General features: G+C 49.7%; 1 protein-coding gene across 1 annotated transcript in view; it reads right to left on the bottom strand.

The window, feature by feature from the left end:
• STK10 (serine/threonine kinase 10) overlaps positions 1 to 21,360 on the bottom strand; it is a gene marked incomplete at both ends in the record, with an annotated part of 118,214 nt that overhangs the window by 37,491 nt on the left and 59,363 nt on the right. The window contains 4 exons of the mRNA XM_084244125.1: positions 2,674 to 2,755; positions 3,305 to 3,499; positions 4,750 to 4,822; positions 18,714 to 18,863. Of these exons, the coding sequence (XP_084100251.1) occupies positions 2,674 to 2,755; positions 3,305 to 3,499; positions 4,750 to 4,822; positions 18,714 to 18,863 (500 nt within the window). The remainder of the gene's footprint in view (positions 1 to 2,673; positions 2,756 to 3,304; positions 3,500 to 4,749; positions 4,823 to 18,713; positions 18,864 to 21,360) is intronic.

Genomic DNA, 21,360 nt, shown 5'->3' with positions numbered 1-21,360 from the left:
CTGAAACACAGATGGAGACAGACTCAGAATCCCAGGGGCAAGCCTGATTTCAGAGCCAGGTCACCAACCACTTTTGACACAGTCCTCAAAATCTACATGAGGAAGCCAGTGGAGCACATATCATTCAGCTCAAGGACACAGGAAGACAAAGGGCCAGGAGGAATCTCCCAGAAGCAGAAAGATACAGGGCCAAGATGGGGCACACATGGCTCTGGAGGGAGCACTGGGAAGCCAAGCTCTGTGCCCACCTCTGTCACTCCAAGCCAGGTGACCCCGGCTAGCCAGATGCCTGCACTAAGCTGGGGTGTCCTCACTAATAGGGGTAATAATGCTCCTCCCTACCCACCTGGGAGACGAAGGGCACCCAGAAAAAGTTGACAGCACCCTGAGCCCTGAAAGGTGTTTTATTTATCTCAAGAATTCTCTTTCTTCTGCAACCCTTGCTGTCAACACTAAGAATCCTCTGTCTGGCAAGACCTTTTTCCAACTATGGAACAACGGAAATTACTGGCTCAGGCTGAGGCTTGGGGCCGCAGTGGGGATGGAGGACAGCTGGTCTCTTCCTGGGGAATGTCCTGGAAGCCAGACGTATCCGGCCAGGAGGTGCCTGTTCATAGGGGACAACTGGCCCCGAGCAGCTTTGGGCCTTGCGTCTGACGGTGACAGCAGGCCAGCACCCCGACCTCTGGCTGAGCCAGTCCACACGCTTCCTGCTGCTGTCCACCAAACACCACCATACCCAGAAAAAGAGGCCCCTGTATCCAGACATTTGCTTTAAAGCCACAGCAGAAACCTGCACGTGATCGTCACGACTCTCTAGCAGACGGGCCCCATTTTGCGCTCTTTGGATTCTTTCCATTTTTTAATAATTAAATTGAATGCATTATTTGCTAAACAGAGCACTTAAAAGTTAAGCTAAGTACTTAGCAGTATCTTCTCACTTAATCCTCATAAGCCCCTATAAGAGGCAGGGTGGGGGGAGGGGAGGGATTGCTCTTATCCCCATTTCCAAGCAGGAACCAGGTCACTGCGAGGGCAAGCCACCCAACCAGGGCCTCACAGCCAGCAAGTGGCAAGATTTGAACCCAGGACTTCCCGACCCCAGTCCACACACTCCATCACTGCATTACACACTCCAGAGAGATGCACTGTAGCCCAGAATATCTACTGCACACCAGGTGCCTGGCACACAGGAGGCACCTGAGGAAAGCAGCACAAGAAGAGACTTAGTTTTGGGGTGGCCTCTCCCTCCGCGCCACACAGAGCACATCAGAGACTGTCACAAAGGTGCAAGGAGCAGAATGGAGGGGTGTGGAGTGCCAGCCCCTCCCCATTGCCCAGGGCCACTTCCTCCCCCTCTCTCATCAGTGCTGGTGGCAGAGGGACAGCTCGGCCTGCCATGTGTGCTGCTGTCAGAACATGAGACACCGGCCAAGGTGAGGCAGCTCACAGCTACTGCCAATCTTTCAAAAAGACTGAAGGAAACCATCATCTTCTTCCCCACCAAAGGTCGTAGTCTAGCCAGCCCACGGGGGGCTCACAGAGTCGACCTTCACCCAGGGCTCTCTCACCCAATGCCATCCTCCAGCAGCCAGCGGGACCCTTGCACCTAAAGTCAAATGGTGTCTCTCCCTCCTTCAAGCCCTCAGGGTGCCCCCTGGCAAGCAAGGCAGAGCCCAAGTCCTAGTTTGAGTTGCGAGACCCACATGACCCAGGTGACCTGAGGCTGGCTGCAGAAAGAGCCAGCACGGCTGCCTGCTCTCCCCTGGAAGGCCCGCTTCACTCGGCCCCCCGCCTCTGGGAACCTGGATCTGGGGTGGGCCCCACCACTAAACACTAAGAGGCCCACTCTGTCTGACCTGTTCATGCAAACCTGGCTCGTGGAAGGCCGGCCTGCCTCCCTCCCGGGCTTGAACCTGACACGTGCCAGACAGAGGCTGCCTGCGTGACCAGCCCTGTAATAGCCCCGAGCCTCTGACATGCTCCCCTGGTGGACAGCATGCCATATGTGTCACAACTCACTGTGCCTCCCATGTAACCCCATCAGGAGAGGATTCTGGAAGCTCATGCCTGATTTCTACCCACGTACCTTTTCCTTTTGCTGACTTGTCTCTGTGTCCTTTTGCTGTAACAAATCTTACTGGTGAGCAGGACCCTATGCTGAGTCCTCTGTGTCCTCTTAGTGAGCCGTCCAACCTCTCAGACCTTGTCCCCTCCCTATCCCCTTGCCCTTGCCCCTGCCCCTGTGTTTTCCCAACACACGCCAACCCAGCTCACATCTTGGGTCTTTGCCTTCTCTCTCTTGGAGTCACTCACCTCCCTTGGTCTCCTGCTCACAGAGCCCGTCCACGTCCTCCCTGTATGGGAGAAAACTCCTCCAGGTCCCATAGTTTTATTTTCCTCTGAAGCCCTAGCACCACCTGCCCCAGGCACACATTTGCCCTCTGCCTCCCACCTCCCTGACTAGAACGTGAGGGTGGGGCTCTGGGTACTTCCTTCACCGTAGCACAAGCGCTGACACTGTGGAGGTGCCCAGGGAATGCCAGGGCGATGCCTGGGTGAGCAATGCTTCCAGCTTCCAGCTCAGGGCTGACCGCATCTCTCCTCTGCCTCTGAAGCACGGGCAGGGTCAAGTGGGGCAGGCAGCCTACACCCGGAGGAGAACGCACTCACCTCCAGGAGCTGTGCAGCGCTGGGCCGGGTGTCTGGGTTCTTGTCCAGGGCTGTCTTCAGGAAGTCTTTGAACTCCGTGGACCTGGAGGGCAGGTGACAGCAGTGAGCTCAGGGCAGGAGAGAGCCCAGAAACTCCCCAACTCACAGACTCCACTGTCCTGGGAGTCGACCTTCCCAAACACGCCCCTCACAGACAAAGGGCGCCTTCATGGGCCAGAGCAGTGGAGGCGAAGGGGCCTTGGCGATGACCTTCCCGTCGTGAACATCACCATACAGACGGCGTCGTGGGCCTCACGGGAGCAGGATCAGCTGGAGGTCACGCAGCAAAACATAGCAGAGCTGGGGTTTAACCCTGAACACCAATTCCCAGCCCAGGGTGGCCCCCCATGTTTGCAGGTGCTCGCTATTCCCAGTGGGATCCGGTGGGGTTGACTTATCAGGTTGCTCTGATGGAAGCCCAAGCCACGACCACAGAGGAGAAATGTGGCATGGGGGGGTCCATCCCCACAGAAAGGCCTGGAGGCCCCCCGACCTCTCCCCAACTCTGGAGCCCAGCAGTGACAGAGAGCTCTGGCACTCCACCTGCCCCACCCCCCTGCGCCTGTCCCAGGCAGGCCTCCTGGCTCCTTACCACTTAGAAGGTGAGAGCAGTGTGGGTGGGTCCGACTTGGCGATCTTGAGCAGGACCCTCATGGGGTTGAGCTCATGGTGAGGGGGCTCAATCTGGGCCATCTCAATCAGCGTGATACCAAGGGACCAGATGTCGGCTTTGTAGTCGTACGGGGTGTCCTTCATGGTCTCACACATCACCACCTCCGGGGCCATCCTGAACCAACCAAGGGACAACACAGGGCTGAGAACCTGGCCTCCACAGGCACTTCTCTGAGACTCAGGGTCAAGGACCACCACAAGCCAATGTCAGGGAGCTGGCTGCACTCCCAAGTTTTGATTTGCATTACTTTCCAGCCCACTGTCCTCCTTAGGATGGTCTTCTCACAGAGAGACGCCTTCTAAGCGGCTCCACCACCAAGTCCTGCTGCAGTTCCTGAAGCCTACCACAAGGTGGCAGCAATAATCCAGAACCCAGAGTCCTGGGGAAGGGGTGGGTGGGGGGCACAGGGGAAGGGGCTGCCGTGAGAACACAACAGCAGAGGGATAAGGGGTGACAGAGAAAAGGAGAAGGAGGAATAAGAGGGGGGAGAGAGAGAAAGAGTGAGTAATAAGCAAGAAAAAAGAGTTTCCACATGGGAAGCAGTACATATGACAATCAGTTCACTGTGAAACTGAATGTTGTTTTTCTTTAAAGTAATAGCTCTAGAAAAGAAGGAACGTGATGGCCTAGAGAAATCCAGGGAGACTTCATACCAGGGTAGGAAATGAACTTATAGTGTTCATCTTCACACCTCCCTAGCTGCAGCCCAGTGCTTGGCAGTCAAACCCTTCTTACTGAATCAATCGTGAATTAAACCATTTTTCAGGGGTTCGCTTAGTTGTAATGAATGGAATGGTTTCTATGTGCATCGTCCCATTTAATCCTCACAAAAACCCTGAGAAGGGCCTCCCTGGTGGCGCAGCGGTTGAGCGCTGGGTTGCGAAGCTGCCTGCAGCCTTTGCAGCACCGGTTCGATCCCCGGTCACCGGGTGAGGGTCCCACATGGCGCACAGACCTCTCCTGCCGCCCGCTGCTCCCCTCAGCAGTATGTTTCGTCGGTCTGCCTGTTATGCTCCCTGCTCTGGTTCTGGTGAATTCTCTCACCCTCCCATGCTTCTGACTGTACCCAGTGCTTGTATAAATAAATAAATAAATCTAAAAAAAATAAACAAAAAAAACCCTGAGAAGCACTCGGTGCCATTATGTTCCCGATTTTACAGATATGGAAACTGAGGCACATAGCCGCTAAGCAACTTGGCTAAGGTCAGGGCACCAGTAAGTGGTGAACATGGGCTCAAACCCACAGGCTGACTCAGGAGCCCTGCCTCCAGTCCCGCCTCCTCTACACCAGCCACAGGTCACTGGGGGAATCTGAAGTTGAACATTCAGTCCACTATTCCATTTCCAGAAGCTGCTCTACTCACCAATAAGGCGTTCCTATGAAGGAATCTCGTTTTTGCAGAGTTTTCAGATTCTTGGCGGACACACCAAAGTCAGCTGCAAGATAAAATCAAATAGAGTGCTTAGTGGACATTCCTCCACCCATGGCCCTGGGGGGAAGCTTGGCCTGTAGACTCAGGGATCTACCTTCCAAATGCACTAATAGATGCCATTTTTATTTTAACAGCAAATTAGTGATCACTGCACATGTAATAAACATTTACTGCTGTAAGGATGTATTGCAACGTGTACTTTTCTACTTGCTAATGAGGATACAGTTGAACCTTGAACAAAACTGATTTGGACTGCAGGGGTCATTTGTCCTGGATTTTTTCTATCTGCAGCCTCGGCATTCAACCAACAGGGATTCTACCAACAAGGAATATCTGTGGGGCATCCACAGATACGGAACCTGGGAACAGGGAGGGTGGGCTGCAAGGGACTTGTGCATCCGCAGGTTTTGGAATTCACAGAGGTCCTAAAAGCAACCCTCCAAGCGGCACTCAGAAGAGTCAAAGTTATACATGGATTTTCAAAGATGGGAGGGGTTTTGGTGCGTCTGACCCCCTTGTTGTTCAAGAGTCACCTGTACAAACCAGAAAGAGCCTTTTACGAAAGCAGCTTGTAAATAAATAGCAAAACTCTTCAAATCTAGGTGTTTACCCTAGTAAAATAACCCTAAATACATATTTTAAATTATGTATAATGAAGTTTATCAAATTTCCACTATAATCATGACAGATTAAAAACAACCATAAAACATTGCTTCTCGGTCCTTTGGTTAAGGTCTAGCGTAGTATCTGTTGTTAACAGTTTAAAAACAACTGTAATTGCTAAGCTTTCAAGTAGTGAATTTGAAACTGCTTATATACAATATACAATATATTCTCTTTTCCAAAAAGAATTTTAGAATATATGTCTCTCACACACACAGAGCAAGATAAACTAGGATAGTAAGGTAAAGGATGTTCTACTGCAGAGTGAGAAGTGTGATACACCCCACAAGACAGACTATTTTATAGTCATTGACATCAGTTTGGAGGTATTATTTATTCAAGTTTAATAGTGAATTACATACAATAACACATACTAACATTAAATATTTAATGTTATGTAATTGTGTGTTTAGTAACTAATACCATGAAATATTTTTCTTAGGCAGTCATATTATAAAGTCAAGCAGGAAAAGGGGGATTTGCAGTTAATCACATGGTATAGTCAGAATTATGCCCCTCCCAGAAAATGGCAAAAACATATATTGAATAGACCTGGGGGAAAATACACCAGATTATTTATACACCAGATTATTTATTACAGGGTTGTCCATGGAGGGAGAGCCTAGATGAGGTTTCCTTTATTTTGCTGAATTCCAGGAGTTTGCTAGGATGAACATGTGTGATTTTCAGAACCAAATCCAACAAAAACTAAATAAATTTTACCTTTTTTTAAAAAAGATTTATTTATTTATGCATACAAGAGCTGGGGTACAGGCCAGAGATGCAGGGGGTGAGAGGATTCACCAGAGACAGAATGGGGAGCAGAATAGACTGACTGAAATACACTGCTGAGGGGAGCAGCGGGCAAGAGAGGAGAGGTCCGCCTTGCCTTGTGAGTAGCTCCCTGAATGGCTAGGGATACAACTCATGCTGCAGAGGCTGCGGATAGCTTCATAGTGCGGTGCTTAACCCCTTGTACCACCAGGGAGGCCCATAAATTTTATGTTTAAACACACACTCAACACTACTAGTCTTCCTCAACACACCCACTGCAAAGAAAAGATCCCCGTGCCACAGAGATTGTTCTCAGCACTGCTATTTACTGGGCCAAGTTTCATCCTGATGAGAAAATAAACTCAGAAGGGAGTCCTCTCTCCTCTTAGCTCCCCATCCCACCACTCCCCACTGTCCTGATAGTAACGTGGACTTTTAGGAATATTCTTAATGACCAGCCTTCTATAGAACTGGATGTGGCCAATGGCCTCCCTGTTTAAAAGCACAGATGCAGGGGCCTCCCTGGTGGCGCAGCGGTTGAGCACTGGGTTGCAAAGCTGCCCTTAGCCTCTGCAGCACCGGTTCGATCCCCGGCTGCTCCCCGGCCACCAGAGGAGAGTCCCACATGGCGCGCAGACCTCTCCTGCCACCCGCTGCTCCCCTCAGCAGTGTACTTTGGTCCTTCTGCCTGCTCTGCTCCCCACTCTGGCTCTGGTGAATTCTCTCACCCTCCCATGCTTCTGACTGTACCCAGTGCTTGTATAAATAAATAAATAAATCTTTAAAAAATAATAATAACCACAAGGCCATGTTTTCTTATAAAAAAAAAAAAAAGGCACAGATGCAGGAGGAAGCGCCACCTTGAGAGAAGTGACAGGTTCGCCTTGCCTGCCTCACCCAGAAACTGCCAAGTCATCACAGCTGCCGCACTGGGGGGGGTGGGGGTGGGGTGCTCCACTGGGGCTGAGAATGAGCCCACAGGACCACAGTCAGTTCAGGAACCAGCTCATTTCTCTCTTCCTTCAGGCACCCCTGGGAGCCAGGCACTAGCTAGGAGCAGAGAATACCATGGGGACAAAAAGCAAACTAAGTCCTTGTCTTGGGCAGCTCCAAGTTTAGTGGTGCAAGCAAGGAAAATACCAGCACATGTCTATTCATTGCTGCCAAGAGATGGAAAGATGGGAGGGCAGGGCTAGGGGTCTGAAGTAAGGGGTGTGGACTCCTGAGAGCAGGGTAGGGAGGAGGGTAGGCTAGGAAGGGGAGGGAGGAGGAGGAGGGAAGTGGTTAGGGGAGAGGAGGGAGGGTCAGGAGGATGTAGGCTGAGCCCTAATCACCTATTCAGCAGACAGTACCAGAACACCTGCTCTGTGCTGGCGCTGTTCTAGACCCAGAGGGGAATCAAAATCCTTCCCCTGGCAGGGTGGGTCCTTCTAGTGGTGGTATTTAAACAGGCCCTCAACAAATACCATGTGATTCCAGAGACAGGAGAAGGGCTAGTAGAGTCAGGCAGGCAAAAGGCAGGAGGGTGCTGGCTGGGTGGTTATTTCAGACGGGGGGGGGGGTGGGGGGTGTCAAGAACTGGAAGATAGGGCCTCCCCGGTGGCGCAGCGGTTAAGCACTGGGCTGCAAAGCTGCCCGCAGCCTCTGCAGCGCCGGTTCGATCCCCGGCTGCTCCCCAGCCACCGGAGGAGGGTCCCACATGGCGCACAGACCTCTCCTGCTGCCCGCTGCTCCCCTCAGCGGTGTACCTCGCCAGTCTGCCTGCTCTGCTCCCCGCTCTGGCTCTGGTGAATTCTCTCACCCTCCCGCGCTTCTGACTGTACCCAGTGCTTGCATAAAAAAATAAATTAAAAAAAAAAAAAAAAAAGAACTGGAAGATAATGGAGGGGAAGATATTTCCAGGCAGAGGAAACAAGCTGGCATAATGGTGGGGGGTGAGGGAGCAGACAAGGTCGGGGGACAGGCAGGGACCAGCTCACCAAACCTGACACAGGATAGTGATGCTATAGAAGTACTTTGTAGGGTTGTGTTAGGATGTAAGGTCACTTGGCATCAGCCCGGCTCGTGGTAACCATTCCATCATTTATTCTAGGGGGCCTGAGGGGCCAGCCGCCTGGCCATTTCTCGGCTGAGGCAAAGCAGAAGCTGTGCTGGCACCCAGTCAGTACTTACGGGACAGCAGCTGCTCCACTGGCCAGCAGCCCTGGGAGTAGGGGGGACAGTCTGATGGGTGGGGAGGTCCTGCCACCTCCCAGGGTGGGAGCAACAGGCTCAGGTGCAAACTAGCAGGAAACTCAAGTAAGAACCCAGCTCTGCAGCTGACCAACACAGTGCTGTGGGCAGATCACCCACACTCTGGGCTCTTGGGTAATCTTGGGTAAGAATGGAGGCAGGCTTACCTCCGCCCTGCCGGGTCCCCTGGGGCCCCATGTAGGCTCGCTGCCCAGCTAACACCAATGACATCATCCCAGAACTGTCTGGTGAACTATATCTGCTTCACACTAACATAAGGTCCCACCCAGTGGGAGGCTGAAGCTGCTACTCATCCCTGCCCCCACCCCCCCCAGGGGCCCTGCTAGCCCCTTCCAGAGAAGGGAGAGAAAAGCAGAAACCACCAACTTTCACAATGACACTGGTTGGTCCCCAGGGCCCTTCCAAAAGCAAGTCAAGTTTTGGGGGTAGCTGCTACTTCCCCTTCCATCTGTGGGGCCCTGCCACAAGGGTGGGGCGGCCCCTTTCCATAGCCTGGGAACTGGGGTTTTCCCTGGCCTTGGATATCAAAGCCTGTTTGCTCCCCAAGGAAGCTGATGATCAGTCGGTCCCTTGAGAGGCGGGTGGCTGGTTGATGGGGTCACTGCTATTCAAAAGGAGTTTTGAAGGCAGTCTCTTCTGATGAAGACTCCTTCCTTCATCCATTTGAAAACAAGAATCAGAGACAACTGTGGGTGGGCAGGCAGGGCCTCCCTGTCATTTCTACAAGGAAAGGGAACTTTTCTGCCTGTGCCCCTGGCACTGCCTCAGGCAAAAATCACTTAATAGTTAAAGAATGAGCAACCACAATGGTCAGACTTGGCTAGACTGTCTATTCACATAGGTTCAAAAACCAAAAACAAAAAAATCCCAGGCTTTCAGAAATATGGTTCTATTTCTAGAAATAGATTGCTAATAGCTATGTGCCACACAAGAACATTTCAGTCAGTAATGGAATGCATACAGGATGGTGGTTCCAACAGGCTGTGCCATCCAGCCTCCATGTGCGGGAGGCTGCCCCACCTGCTTTGTGTAGTTATTATACTCCATGACACTGGCACAAGGACAGAATCACCCAAGGATGCATGATCCAGAGCTTGTCCCCCATCAAGCCATCATGACTGGACACATGGATGCTTAGCAAAGCATTATTCCAAAGAGTGAAAAATTAGACAAGCTAAATAGTTGCTCGAGCTCGGCTGGTGAATGGTTAAATTACAGCTCACCCTGGCCATGAAATAATATGCAGCCCTTAACAAAGATGCGGTTGCATTTGTTAGGTATGAACTTGGAAGTCTGTCCAGAGTACAGTGTCCAGAACATGCTGATGAATGACTGACGTGCACTATGGAGCAAAAAGCGCATTCCCCGCTGTATCTGACAAGAGGACATTCGTATATTGTACAGGCACATCCGCTCACAAACATAGAGAAGGGTCTGGAAGGTCACACAAACTTAACAGCAAGCACTTCTCTGGGAGCAGGTTTGGGGTGGGGACAGCACACTTTGAGGGGAGGCCTTACATTTTTTTACTTTATACACATTTATTCTTTTTTTTTAAAAAGGATTTATTTATTTATTTATTTATTTATTTATTTATTTATTTATTTATTTATTTATTTATTTATACAAGCACTGGGTACAGTCAGAAGCATGGGAGGGTGAGAGAATTTACCAGAGCCAGAGCAGGGGGCAGAACAGGCAGAAGGACAGAAGTACACCACTGAGGGGAGCAGCGGGCAGCAGGAGAGGTCTGCGCGCCATGTGGGTCCCTCGCCCGGCGACTGGGGATCGAACCCGTGCTGTTGAGGATGCCCGCAGCTTCGCAGCCCAGTGCTCAACCACTGCGCCCCCAGGGGAGGCCCTATACACATTTATTCTTTATAATGCTTTTGATAAATGTCATGCATCCCTTTTATGCTTGAAAAAGTTAAAATGCTTCTGGCAAAGTTGTCTGGGTTTGTGGGTTTTTGTTTTGTTAGTGAAACCCAGCGGGAGCCAGGATGTGGTGAGAGAACTCTAACTCCACCAGGGGAGTGTAGGGCACTGGTAGGCAGGGCACATAAGTCCCAGGTATTAACAAGACCGAAACACGACACTACACACCACCAATTCCACTTTGGAGAAGTCCACTTGAAGGTATGAAGAGAGAGAGACTCAAAGTAGCCCATACTAGCATGCTCATCATCATATCTGTTAGAGAAAATCATGAGAAGCCTAAATATCCAGCTATGGGATTCTATATGTAAATTATGGTTTATCAAGTGATAGAATACAAGAAAAATAATCGTGTTTCTAAGGAAGTTAAGGATATAGTGGAAATAGGCTGAGAGGATTCAATTTTTTCTAAAAAATAAGACTGGAAAACTGTAAATTCTGTGATTGCTAACATAAATGCATGTTTAGATGATAAAAACTAGCATTAAGGTAGAGCTGACCAGCTGTGCAGCACTGTGCAAAGGGACTGAGGCACATACTCTGTTCCCCTCTGCCTCAACTGCTACATCACATCTGCATGTATATTCTGATGCATGTGATTTATAGCTCTGACCCTTTGGAGCCAGGAAAATCATTATCTCCAGTACAAAGAGGAAACTGAAGTTTAGAGAAATTAAGTAAACTGTGGATGGTCACTCAGTCTGAAGACAGATGGGACAGAGCTAAGCCTGTGCTCTTTACCACTATCTGGTTTTATTTCTGTGCATAGCAAAAAAGACTGGAAGGAAGCCCACATTGGTGCATTCTGGCAAGAGCAGGAGTGACTCTAATTTCTTCTTTATGGGTCTTATCATTCCAAATTGTTCACAGGACTGTATATATATATATATATATATTCACTCACATATGTATTTTTTCCAACTTAACGAAGGCAATGCTACTTATCATACATTCAAATGTTTACAGATTTAAAAGGCTCTGTAATCCTAGCAGTGATAAACATGAGTTTCCTAAACAGAGCTCCAGGTATATTTATATGAATAAAAATTATATATGGAAATAAAAATGACACATATAATGTCTGTGTATTTGCTACTTAAAAAAAGTCATACTATTTTGCAACTTACACATTTTCTACACATTTTCTACACCTTAATTTTTAACAGCTGAAAATGACTGTGTTGTCTAACAACGCCACAACCTACTTAATGAATCCTGTACTGGAGGACTCTTGGAGATTCTTCTCATTTCTTGCTGTTACAAATACTGTTGCAATGAATACCACTGTACCGATCTTTCTGTATGTGTATAAGTATCACTCATGACTTATAATCAGATAATGACATAGACACTGTAAAATGCATTACCCATCACACAAACACAAAAGCAGTGAACTTAGAATGTATGACGATACAGCTCTTCCTGAAGTTACCAACATAAACCCCGTCGGAAGTTTAAAAATCTCTGAGTTGAAAACATACCGAATACACCTGCCTGGCCAGTCATCCCAGCTCAGCCTCGCCTGCCATCAATGTGCTCAGAATGCCCTTACAGTACTGCAAGGGAAAAGCAAAAAATGCCCCAATTCAAGATCTGAAGTATGGTTTCTACTAAATGCATGTTGGTTGCACACCTCCATAATGTTGAAAAGTCACTAAGCCCAAAAGCATCCCATGTGAGATCTCTCATCCGTCCTCTAACTGTGGGTGACCAAATGAAGCCGCGGTAAGAGGGGCCTTTTCTCAGTCAACACCAGGTCAATTCAAGCCAACCATTGTCCAACTGCAGTGTGCATCTCTCCTTCTCTCCTGGACCCGATAAGCTACTGTGGGCCAATTGATCACCTGGCTTGGCAGAGTTTACCCTCGAATTCTAGGTCTGAGACACCTCCAGGTAGTTCTTTTTTTTTTTTTTTAATACAATAGCTGGGGTACAGACCAGAGGCACGAGAAGGCAGAGGATTCACCAGAGACAGAGCGGGGAACAGAACAGGCAAACTGATGAAATACACTGCTGAGGGGAGCAGCAGGCATGACAGGAGAGGTCTGCTGCAGCATGTGGGAATCTCCCGGGCCAGCCGGGAATCAAGCCCACGCTGCAGAGGCTGCAGACAGCCCCACAGCGCCATGCTCAACCCGCTGCGTCACCAGGGAGGCCCACCAGGTAGTTCTTAACCAGGGGTGGTGCCATGTGGCCCATCAGGTGTATGGAAATGAATGGGGGTTGGTGGGCTGGTTTTCATGATGAATGAGTGTTCCTGCCATTTGGTGAGGGACAGCCAGGGACATTGCTCCTCCTATGCAGCAACAGCTGTCCTGTCCAAAATACCAATACAGTGGCCCTGTGGACAGACAGTAACAAGGCCCTTCCTGGTACAAACAGAAAAGTGATACCTAAAAAGGGCTTAGGGCCTGCAGAAACTGGAGTGGGGAGAGAAGAATTAAGGCTCCCACCCCTGGAATCCTAAGGGCCACCTTCCTCTGGAAGACAGCAGCCAGGGGCACGCACATCAGGCACAGTGCGAGGGTAGTGTCCACTAGGGTACCCAAGAGTCTTCTCTTCACTATCACATTTGCCTTCCCCGGAGCATCACAGAAACAGCTTCAGGTAAGGAGGTGAGAAGATCGTCCTGTGAGCTAAGAGAAGTCGCTTCATCCTTCTGAGTCCCAGCCTCCTCCTCCACAGAAATCAGGATCCTATTTAGCCAGATGTGAAACTGAAAGGATTGGTCTATTTTTATTTTTTGGTTTTTACTTTTTGGCAACCAGATACAGCCTTTGTTTTTCCATTCATGGCCCTCCACTTGGCCTCCTACCCCCACAGCCTTCATGAGTTCTCTCTTCTCCCACTCAACCCTGGTCTTTCCTAGTTCTCCAAAGTCAGTCACAAAGTCAACCCTTTGTTCCTGCTTCTGACCCCTCCCTCAACACTTCTGCCTCACTCACTTCCCTCTCCCGGCTCTCTAGGACTCTGTCTTGGCTGTGCCAGTCCATAGGAGAAAAGGATTTGTTTTTCTGGTCCTCTCAATGCTCTCTCCTGCTGGAAAACCATCTCCCCAACCCAACCACACTCTCCCAGGGCGGGGAAAGATCTGTATTTGCAACATGAGCGGACTTGTTCTCAGAGACTGACCACAAGCTGGGCCTATCACAAAAATCCTCCTCCCTGGGCCTCCGTTCATTGGTTCTAGGATCTGCTTCTGAGCCAAACAGAGCCCTTCATTGGGATTCTTGACTTGGAGACCAAATTGATGGTGTTCTGTTCATCCAGCCAAAGGGGATGCTGGGAAATGCAAATCTCGGCCTAACCAGAAGTTTCGTGGCGGTTGGTCTGAGAACTAACAAGAGGTACGGAGAGGCAAAGACAGTGTCAGCAATATTTATGTGCCAGGGCACAACTCACCCCAATGCCCGGTTATATCTCTTGCCAGCACAGTTTCAGACACATGCACACTTTCTCCTGTCTGCTTAAGTCACAGGAGACATACACCACCCAAAATCTTTAAGTGGGCAGCGCTTAAGCATGTGTTCCTCTTATTAGCTGTGTGACCTTGGTTAAGTTAATTAGCCTCTCTGGATGCCAATTCCCTCCTCTGTAAAATATTATCAGTGGTCCTTGAGGGTTGAGCCCATACATATTAAATACCAGCTCTGAGCATGGTTGCCATAGGGAAAGAACCAGGACCCCAGCCACCAGATAGCAGCAAATAGCGATACTGGTTTGGGTCAGGGTGATGGTGAGAGGGGGTGGTGACTGGTTTCTGCCAGGCTTCCTGTACATGGAGGACTAGGGATTCTGCAGGAACCAGAAGTGGGTTAACAGGCATGCTATTACCAGAAGCTATTACCTATAGAGCATCTACTATAAGCCAGGCTCTGTACTGGACACTTTGATCCTTAGGCCAACTCAGACCTCTGCTTGGAATGTGAAAAGATCCCAGAAGTTGTGAAATTCATCTCCCATCTTCAAAGAAGAATCTCAGGGAGCAAAACCTTCCATTGATGGGCCTCTACCATGTGCTGGGCCCCCAAACGCTCTGCAGGAATTTGTCTCATTCAATCTTCCTACCAAGTTCACAACATGGAATTATGACCTCATCCTGAGTTTGAGAAACTGAGGCTCCAAAGGGTTACCCACAGTCACCCAATGCTAAGCAGCAGACCCAGAACAAAAACACCAATCTTTGGACTTCAAAGTCTATACCCACTTAAGGGTATATTAAGGTTCAATTTTATTAGAACACACACACTTCCTTCCTTTCTCTGCACAAATGGATTCCCACCAGGCATCGAGAACTGCTTCGCATCTACCCAGAGCAAGGCTTGTGCTTTACTTGACAACTAATACACAAATCCCAGAAGTCCAAGAAATCCTAGACAGAAGTGAATATTTAACACAAGGAAGAATCAAAACGCCACAGCAGAGAGAGACAGAACCTGAGGGCCCCTCCCATCACAATTGCCCTGTTGAGCCCAGATGAAAAAAAAACTGAGGTTTGAACAGTTATATGTTCTCCAGTGGGACACAGCAGAGCCCCGAATGGAAGCAGGCTTTCTGTGACTAGAGCTCACTTCGCCCAGCTCACCCTGCTGCTTCAATTTATTCTCATCCCACTGAGAAGCACCAACACTGTGTTCATCTTGGTGACACCTTTGCTTGGGGGAAAGTTTCAATTCTCTGGTACATCCCTGAGTTGCATAAAGGCATGGGAAGGTGTGCCCCAGGTATAAGACTGGCCGCAGGGAAGACAGGAAGAGGCAGACAGAGAGGGACGCCTCTCCTTGGCCTCCTCCGCTGCTGTCAAGCTGCAGATTCTGGGCCCCAGGGGGAAGGATTTTTCCAAAACAGAACAGGCCTCAGCAGGCAGCCATGCCTCTGCTCCCAGAGCCCAGCAGTAACTGCATAAATATTTGCACACTCAACTCTCTCTGAACTTTTTTCCTCCTTAATTAGCTTCCTGATTTTCTTGAGTTACTTGACAAGTCATTTGGAATCTCAATGCACCCATCTGCTTCGTCCTACCCTCTGTTGGGTTCTGAGTGGGATTCTGGAGTCAGCTCAGCATGTCAGCCTCTCCAAATTTAGAGGATGAATGGGAAGAACACAGCCTGGGAATGAGAACCCCACTGGGTACCTCTCAGCCAGAGGCTGAGGTACAAGGACTTTATCCCATCCTGTCCTCCCCCAGCCCACAGGCAACTGTGGAGTCAGGGAGATTCCAGTCCAAACCCTGACGCTTCTCCTCCCTAGCTCTGATCTTGGGCATCTCATTTCACTTTGGGCCTCCATGTCCTCACTCCCTGGAGCGCTGATTAAATGAGATGATGTCTAGAAAGTGCCTTGCTACAGGCTGGCACCTGAGGAATACCATAAACCCAACAGATGGGTGTTGCTAGTTTTATTATCATCCCCCCAGCATCTCATCTCCATGCCTCTGCCCACAAGGCTTCCTCTTCTGGACCGCCCTGCCCCAGCTGGTTTACCTTGCAAATGCCTAGCGACTTTCCAGAACTCTGCTCAAACAACCCTCTCACAGAAGCCTCTACTAAACTCCCACCCTCCACACTCAGATGGGGGATCAGACCACATCCCTGTACCCTCTGCCACCAGCACCAGCTGCCTCCCCAGCCCTGGTGCTCCCATCTGTCCCCACTGGCCTGGGAGCTCTGCAGGGGGAGGACTTAAGCCCAGCACAGGGCTGAGCTCTGCAGACAGCTAATGCACAGCACATGCTCTGAAGCACTACAGCTAAGAGGAGTGAGGAGCAGCCGCAGGACATGTGAGCTGAGCCCCAGGCATCACAGCCCCTGCAAGTATCATGGTCTTCAGGACACAGAATGGTGTTTGACCCTCTCCCGCCCAACGTGAGAAGCTCATGTTGCCGACAGAACCAGCCCCGCCCTCTGGACAAAGGAGTGTTTTTGAGGAGCTCCTAGGTGACGCCCTGTTGCCACCAGCCACACTTTAGGCAATGAGTGTCTAGAGCAGTGGGTCTCAGCACGTGCTCCTCCAGACCGGCGGCTTCAGCTAGGAGCTTGTTAGATATGCAAGTTCTCTGATCCCAGCCCAGACAGAAACTCTGGAGTTGCAGTGACAATCTGAGTAACAGCCCTCCAACGAACTGGAAACACACTAACTCTGACAAGCCATCAGCCCCAGCCTAACCTGTCAGCTCAAGCACTTCTGGACATGAGAGCAGTGATGAGACCCCCTGTATGACAGCCTGGGTCAGTCTTGACCCTGTCTTTGCCAGCTCGGTGACCGGGGGCAGGGCCTCACCCTCTGTGCTGCCCCCTGCTCTGGAGGGTGTCCTTGGCTAGACAGCACCATTTCTGTCCCAGCTCTGTGTCCTGAGCGTCCCGAACACAGGCGCTCACAGACACATTTTAAATGTTCCTTAGAGAGCCAGAGGTAACCACCAGAGGAACTACAACTAGAGATACTTCTATCTGAAAGCCCAGGGTTGAGGAAGGGGGTACTGATGAATGAGAAGGGTGTTAATAGAAAATGCAATTGAATTAATAGAAGTGACAAATAAAAGTGCACCAGCTATGGCTAACAGGACTCTAAATCCTCTTTCCCTCTGCACATTTGTCCATGCCAGAGACGCACCAGGGGAATCTGGGATGAGGTCCAGGGTCAATATCTGGATAATGAGATTGAAGGCCCATTTTGGCTTTCTCTTCTAAACCTTCCTGGTCTATGTAAGCTTTGTATAATAAACTGATATTATCTCTTCATAACAATAACACTCATTACAGGCATATTACTGAGCACGTGGCAGTAAATATGAGACGAGTTCAAAGTGACTGTCTCCAGCGTTGAATGGCAGAGGATGCGATGGGCAGCCTTGGATGTGTGATTTTGGTTTTTAAAAACGGACTAAAAGGGCCTCCCCGATAGCATAGAGGGTTGAGCGCAGCGCTGTGAAGCTGTCTGCAGCCTCTGCAGCACGGGTTCAATTCCCGGCCGGACAGGGAGATTCCCAGATGGTGAGGCAGACCTCTCCTGTCTCACCCGCTGCTCCCCTCAGAGGTGTATTTCAGACAGTCTGCCTGTTCTGTTCCCCACTCTGTCTCTTGAGAATCCTCTCACCCTCTTGCTCCTCTGGCCTGTACCCCAGTCCTTGTATAAAAATAAATAAATCTTGGCCCTCCCCGGTGGCACAGCAGTTGAGCGCTGGGTTGCGACGCTGCCCGCAGCCTCTGCAGCGCCGGTTCGAATCCCTGGCTGCTCCCAGGCCACCGGAGGAGGGTCCCACATGGCGCACAGACCTCTCCTGCCACCCGCTGCTCCCCTCAGCAGTGTACTTCAGTCCTTCTGCCTGCTCTGCTCCCTGCTCTGGCTCTGGTGAATTCTCTCACCTTCCCGCGCTTCTGACTATACCCAGTGCTTGTATAAATAAATAAATAAAATCTTTAAAAAAAATAAAATAAATCTTAAAAAATTTAAAAATGGATTAAAAATACAGTGTCTGACCCATGCTACAATGTGGATGAATCTTGAGGACGTGATGCAAAGTGAGATAAGTCAGCCCCGAAAGGACAAATACTATGTGAATCCACTCGTGTGAGGTTCCCAGTGTGGCCGGCTGCACAGAGACATGGAGGGGAAGCGGAAAGGGGAGGGGGTGGGTGTTCAGTGGAGACAGGGCTTCAGGTCTTGAAGACAAAGTGAGTTCTGGAGAAGGACGGGGTTATACACACTGTGAATACACTAGCGCCAACTGCACACTTAAAATAGTTATGACAATACATTTTATGTTTGTGTATTTCACAATGGAAAAGTAGAAAGAAGAGTGGGGACCCCCCAAAATAAGAGATTTTGACACATGTGCCTGATGTACTAGTTTGCATTTGGGAAAGGCGTGGGGTCGTGCTGTTCCCCGGACCCCTCCCCACCGGCCACTCCGGAGGAGCCTCTCAACTGGGAACACAAGTGATCAGCCTCCCCATGGGCACCCTTGCCTTGCGGTGGGTGAGGAGCTGTCCTGTGTCCAGAAGAAGGCTGAGCATCCCTGGCCTCTACTCTCCTTCCTTAGATGCCAGTGGCCTTGCCTCTACCCTGGGGTAACAATCAAAGACATCTCCAAATATTGGCAATGTCCCCAGGGGGACAAAATTGTCCTTGGTTGGGAACCACAGGGTTACACTGAGTCAATAAGAACCGTGAGCCCAGTGGCCAAGGGTTTGAGGCCCCACACCTATTTCCTTCTGCCCGGAAGTCAGGTTGACACCCCAGCAGGACACCCTCCCGCTGCAGCCACTTACCCAACCTGATATCTCCCTCGAGGGTCATCAGCACATTGCCAGCCTTCAGGTCCCGGTGGATAATCTTCTTGCTGTGCAAGAAATGGAGGGCTTCCAGCATCTGGCGGCATACAACCTGAATCTGGGGCTCAGTGAGGCCTCTGTCCAGCTCTAGAAATTGAGGGAAGAATAGCTGTCAATTCAGCAAGAGCTCACTGCATGTAACTGCATGTCAGCGCTGTCAGGTACCAACACTAATGAGCCTCTGCTGTGACCTGGTTCCCTTCTGAGCACCTCACATACTTTATAATAACCTATGGAGCAGACACAATTATACACCCGTGTTACAGATGAGGAAACCAGGAAACCAAGGCTCAGAGAGGTCATCACTTGCTCAAGGCCACGTGGCTGCATAGCTCAGGATCCTAAATGCAACCCTGCTCAGAGGCAGAGATCCCTGAGCAGGCCCTGAGAGATGCCAGATAGGTACTTGGTGCCGGGGTACAGAGCGGGGCATGGAAATGCTAAACAGTGCTTAGAACGGAGCAGGATGCAGGTGCAAGAGGGCAACAAGCGCCTGTGCCTGGGCAGACTGGGAGGCTCCCCAGAGGAATGGGCATTCCAGCTGTGACCTTGAAGAACAGGTGTTTGAGAGGGGAAAAGGTGGAATCAGGATATTCCAGGTCAATAAATCAGTAGAAGCAAAGGCCTGGAGGCTGGTGTGGAAGAAATTTCAACTGGTTGGCAACAGTGGTGCTGGAGATGTGGAAGGTGAGGCCGCAGGGCCATCTCTAAGGTGCTCTTGTGTGCTATGTGGAGATACACCCAGGCATGTGCACAGGCCACATACAGCCCAGTGTCCACATGAGGACGCTGGAGCCCTTCTTCTCCGAGCAGGTGTGGCTCAGACTATCCTGCACAGAGGAACAGCATATGCAAAGGATTCAGTTGGCTCGAAGGGAAAGCAAGTTGAGGTCAGAGGTGGGCAGGCGCTATGGAGGCTGCATTTTATCTGAAATATTAAGGGGCAATCCTTGTATTGCCCGAAGCAAGTCAGAGACACAAGTCTGATGATTGCATTTTAAAAATACCCTCCAGGGCCTCCCCTGGTGGCGCAGCAGTTGAGCGCTGGGCTACTAAGCTGCCTGCAGCCTCTGCAGTGCCGGTTCGATCCCCAGCCACCGGCAAGGGTCTCACGTGGCGTGCAGACCTCTCCTGCCGCACCCGCTGTTCCCCTTAGCAGTGTATTTCATTATTCTGCCTGTTCTGTTCCCCTCTCTGGCTCTGGTAAATTCTCTCACCCTCCCACGCTTCTGATTGTACTCAGTGCTTGTATAAATAAATAATCTTAAATAAAAATCCCCTCCAGTGCACTGGAATGGAAAGTTTGCCAGGGAGAAAGAGCAGACAGGGAGCTCGGTTGGTAGGGTGGTCTAGGAGGGCCAGGAGGTGGCCACAGGGAAGAGCAAGCCTTCTCCACTCAATGGGTTAAGGAGATGGGAAAGACAGAATGTGGGGAAGTAGATGCGGTGGGAGGAAGGGCATGAAAGATTCAAGGACAGTATCGTATGCTCATTGCCCACAAGGTTATGGTCATTATTCAGCTCTTGTTGCCACCCACTCTGAGAAGCCCAGCCCCAGAGCAGGGCTCCTGAGTCAGGGATCACTCTCTCATGTGTTGACAACTGCTCCTCCTCCCAACAACCTCATCCCTAACCTGCCCACCTCCACTCAGTGGTCAGCCTCAGAGCCTACAGGGATTTGGGGGGTCACACAGACTAGGCCTGATCCCAGGTCCTGCCTCTTAATAGCTGTATAGTTTCTGGCAAGTCACTCCCTTTCTGTGTCTCATTTCCTGGTCTGTAAAATGAACGATGATGATCTGTGTAGGCAAGGTTCCATAACCCTCAAGGTAACTTCTCAGCATGGAGAAGAGTGATAAACAGTGACTATTCTTATGTTGCTTCTGAAATTATCTGCAACAATTTCTAAAAATTGCCTTTAGTTTTGTACTGAGGTATAATTGATATAGACGCATCACATTAGTTTCAGGTGTAGAGTATGAGTCAATATTTGCGTATGGTGTGAAATGATCACCACAGTAAGTCTAGCCAACATCTGTCACTATATCTAGTTACAATTTTTCTTCTTGTGATGAAAACTATTAAGATCTACTCTCTTAACAACGTTCAAATATACACTACAGGTTTAGCAACAATAATCACCGTCTATTACATCCCATGACCTGTTTATTTTATAACTAAAGGTATCCTTTGACTCCACCCATTTTACCCATCCTCCATCTCTGGTAACCACCAATCTGTTCTCTGAGGTAGGAGCCTGGTTTTGTTTTTATAGATTCACAAATAAATGAGCTCATCTCTGGCTTACTTTACTTAGCATAATGCCCTCAAGGTCCACCCACATGGTTGCAAATGGCCAAGATTTCCTCCTTTTTAAGGACTAAATAATATTACATTGTATATATACATACCACATTTTTTTTCCATTTTTCACAGTTTCCTTATTCATTCATTCATGGACATTGAGATTGCTTCCACTTTTTGGCTATTATAAATAATGCTGCAATGAACGTGGGAGGACATATGTGTATTTTGTTTTTCAAGTTGGTGTTTTTATTGTCTTCAGAGGTGAAATTGATCACAAT

The sequence above is a fragment of the Talpa europaea genome (genome assembly GCF_964194135.1).
Source record: "Talpa europaea genome assembly, chromosome: 9".
Classification (NCBI taxonomy): domain Eukaryota; kingdom Metazoa; phylum Chordata; class Mammalia; order Eulipotyphla; family Talpidae; genus Talpa; species Talpa europaea.
The sequence above is the reverse complement of the archived record's forward strand: the minus strand, read 5'-3'. Positions and strand labels throughout refer to the sequence as shown.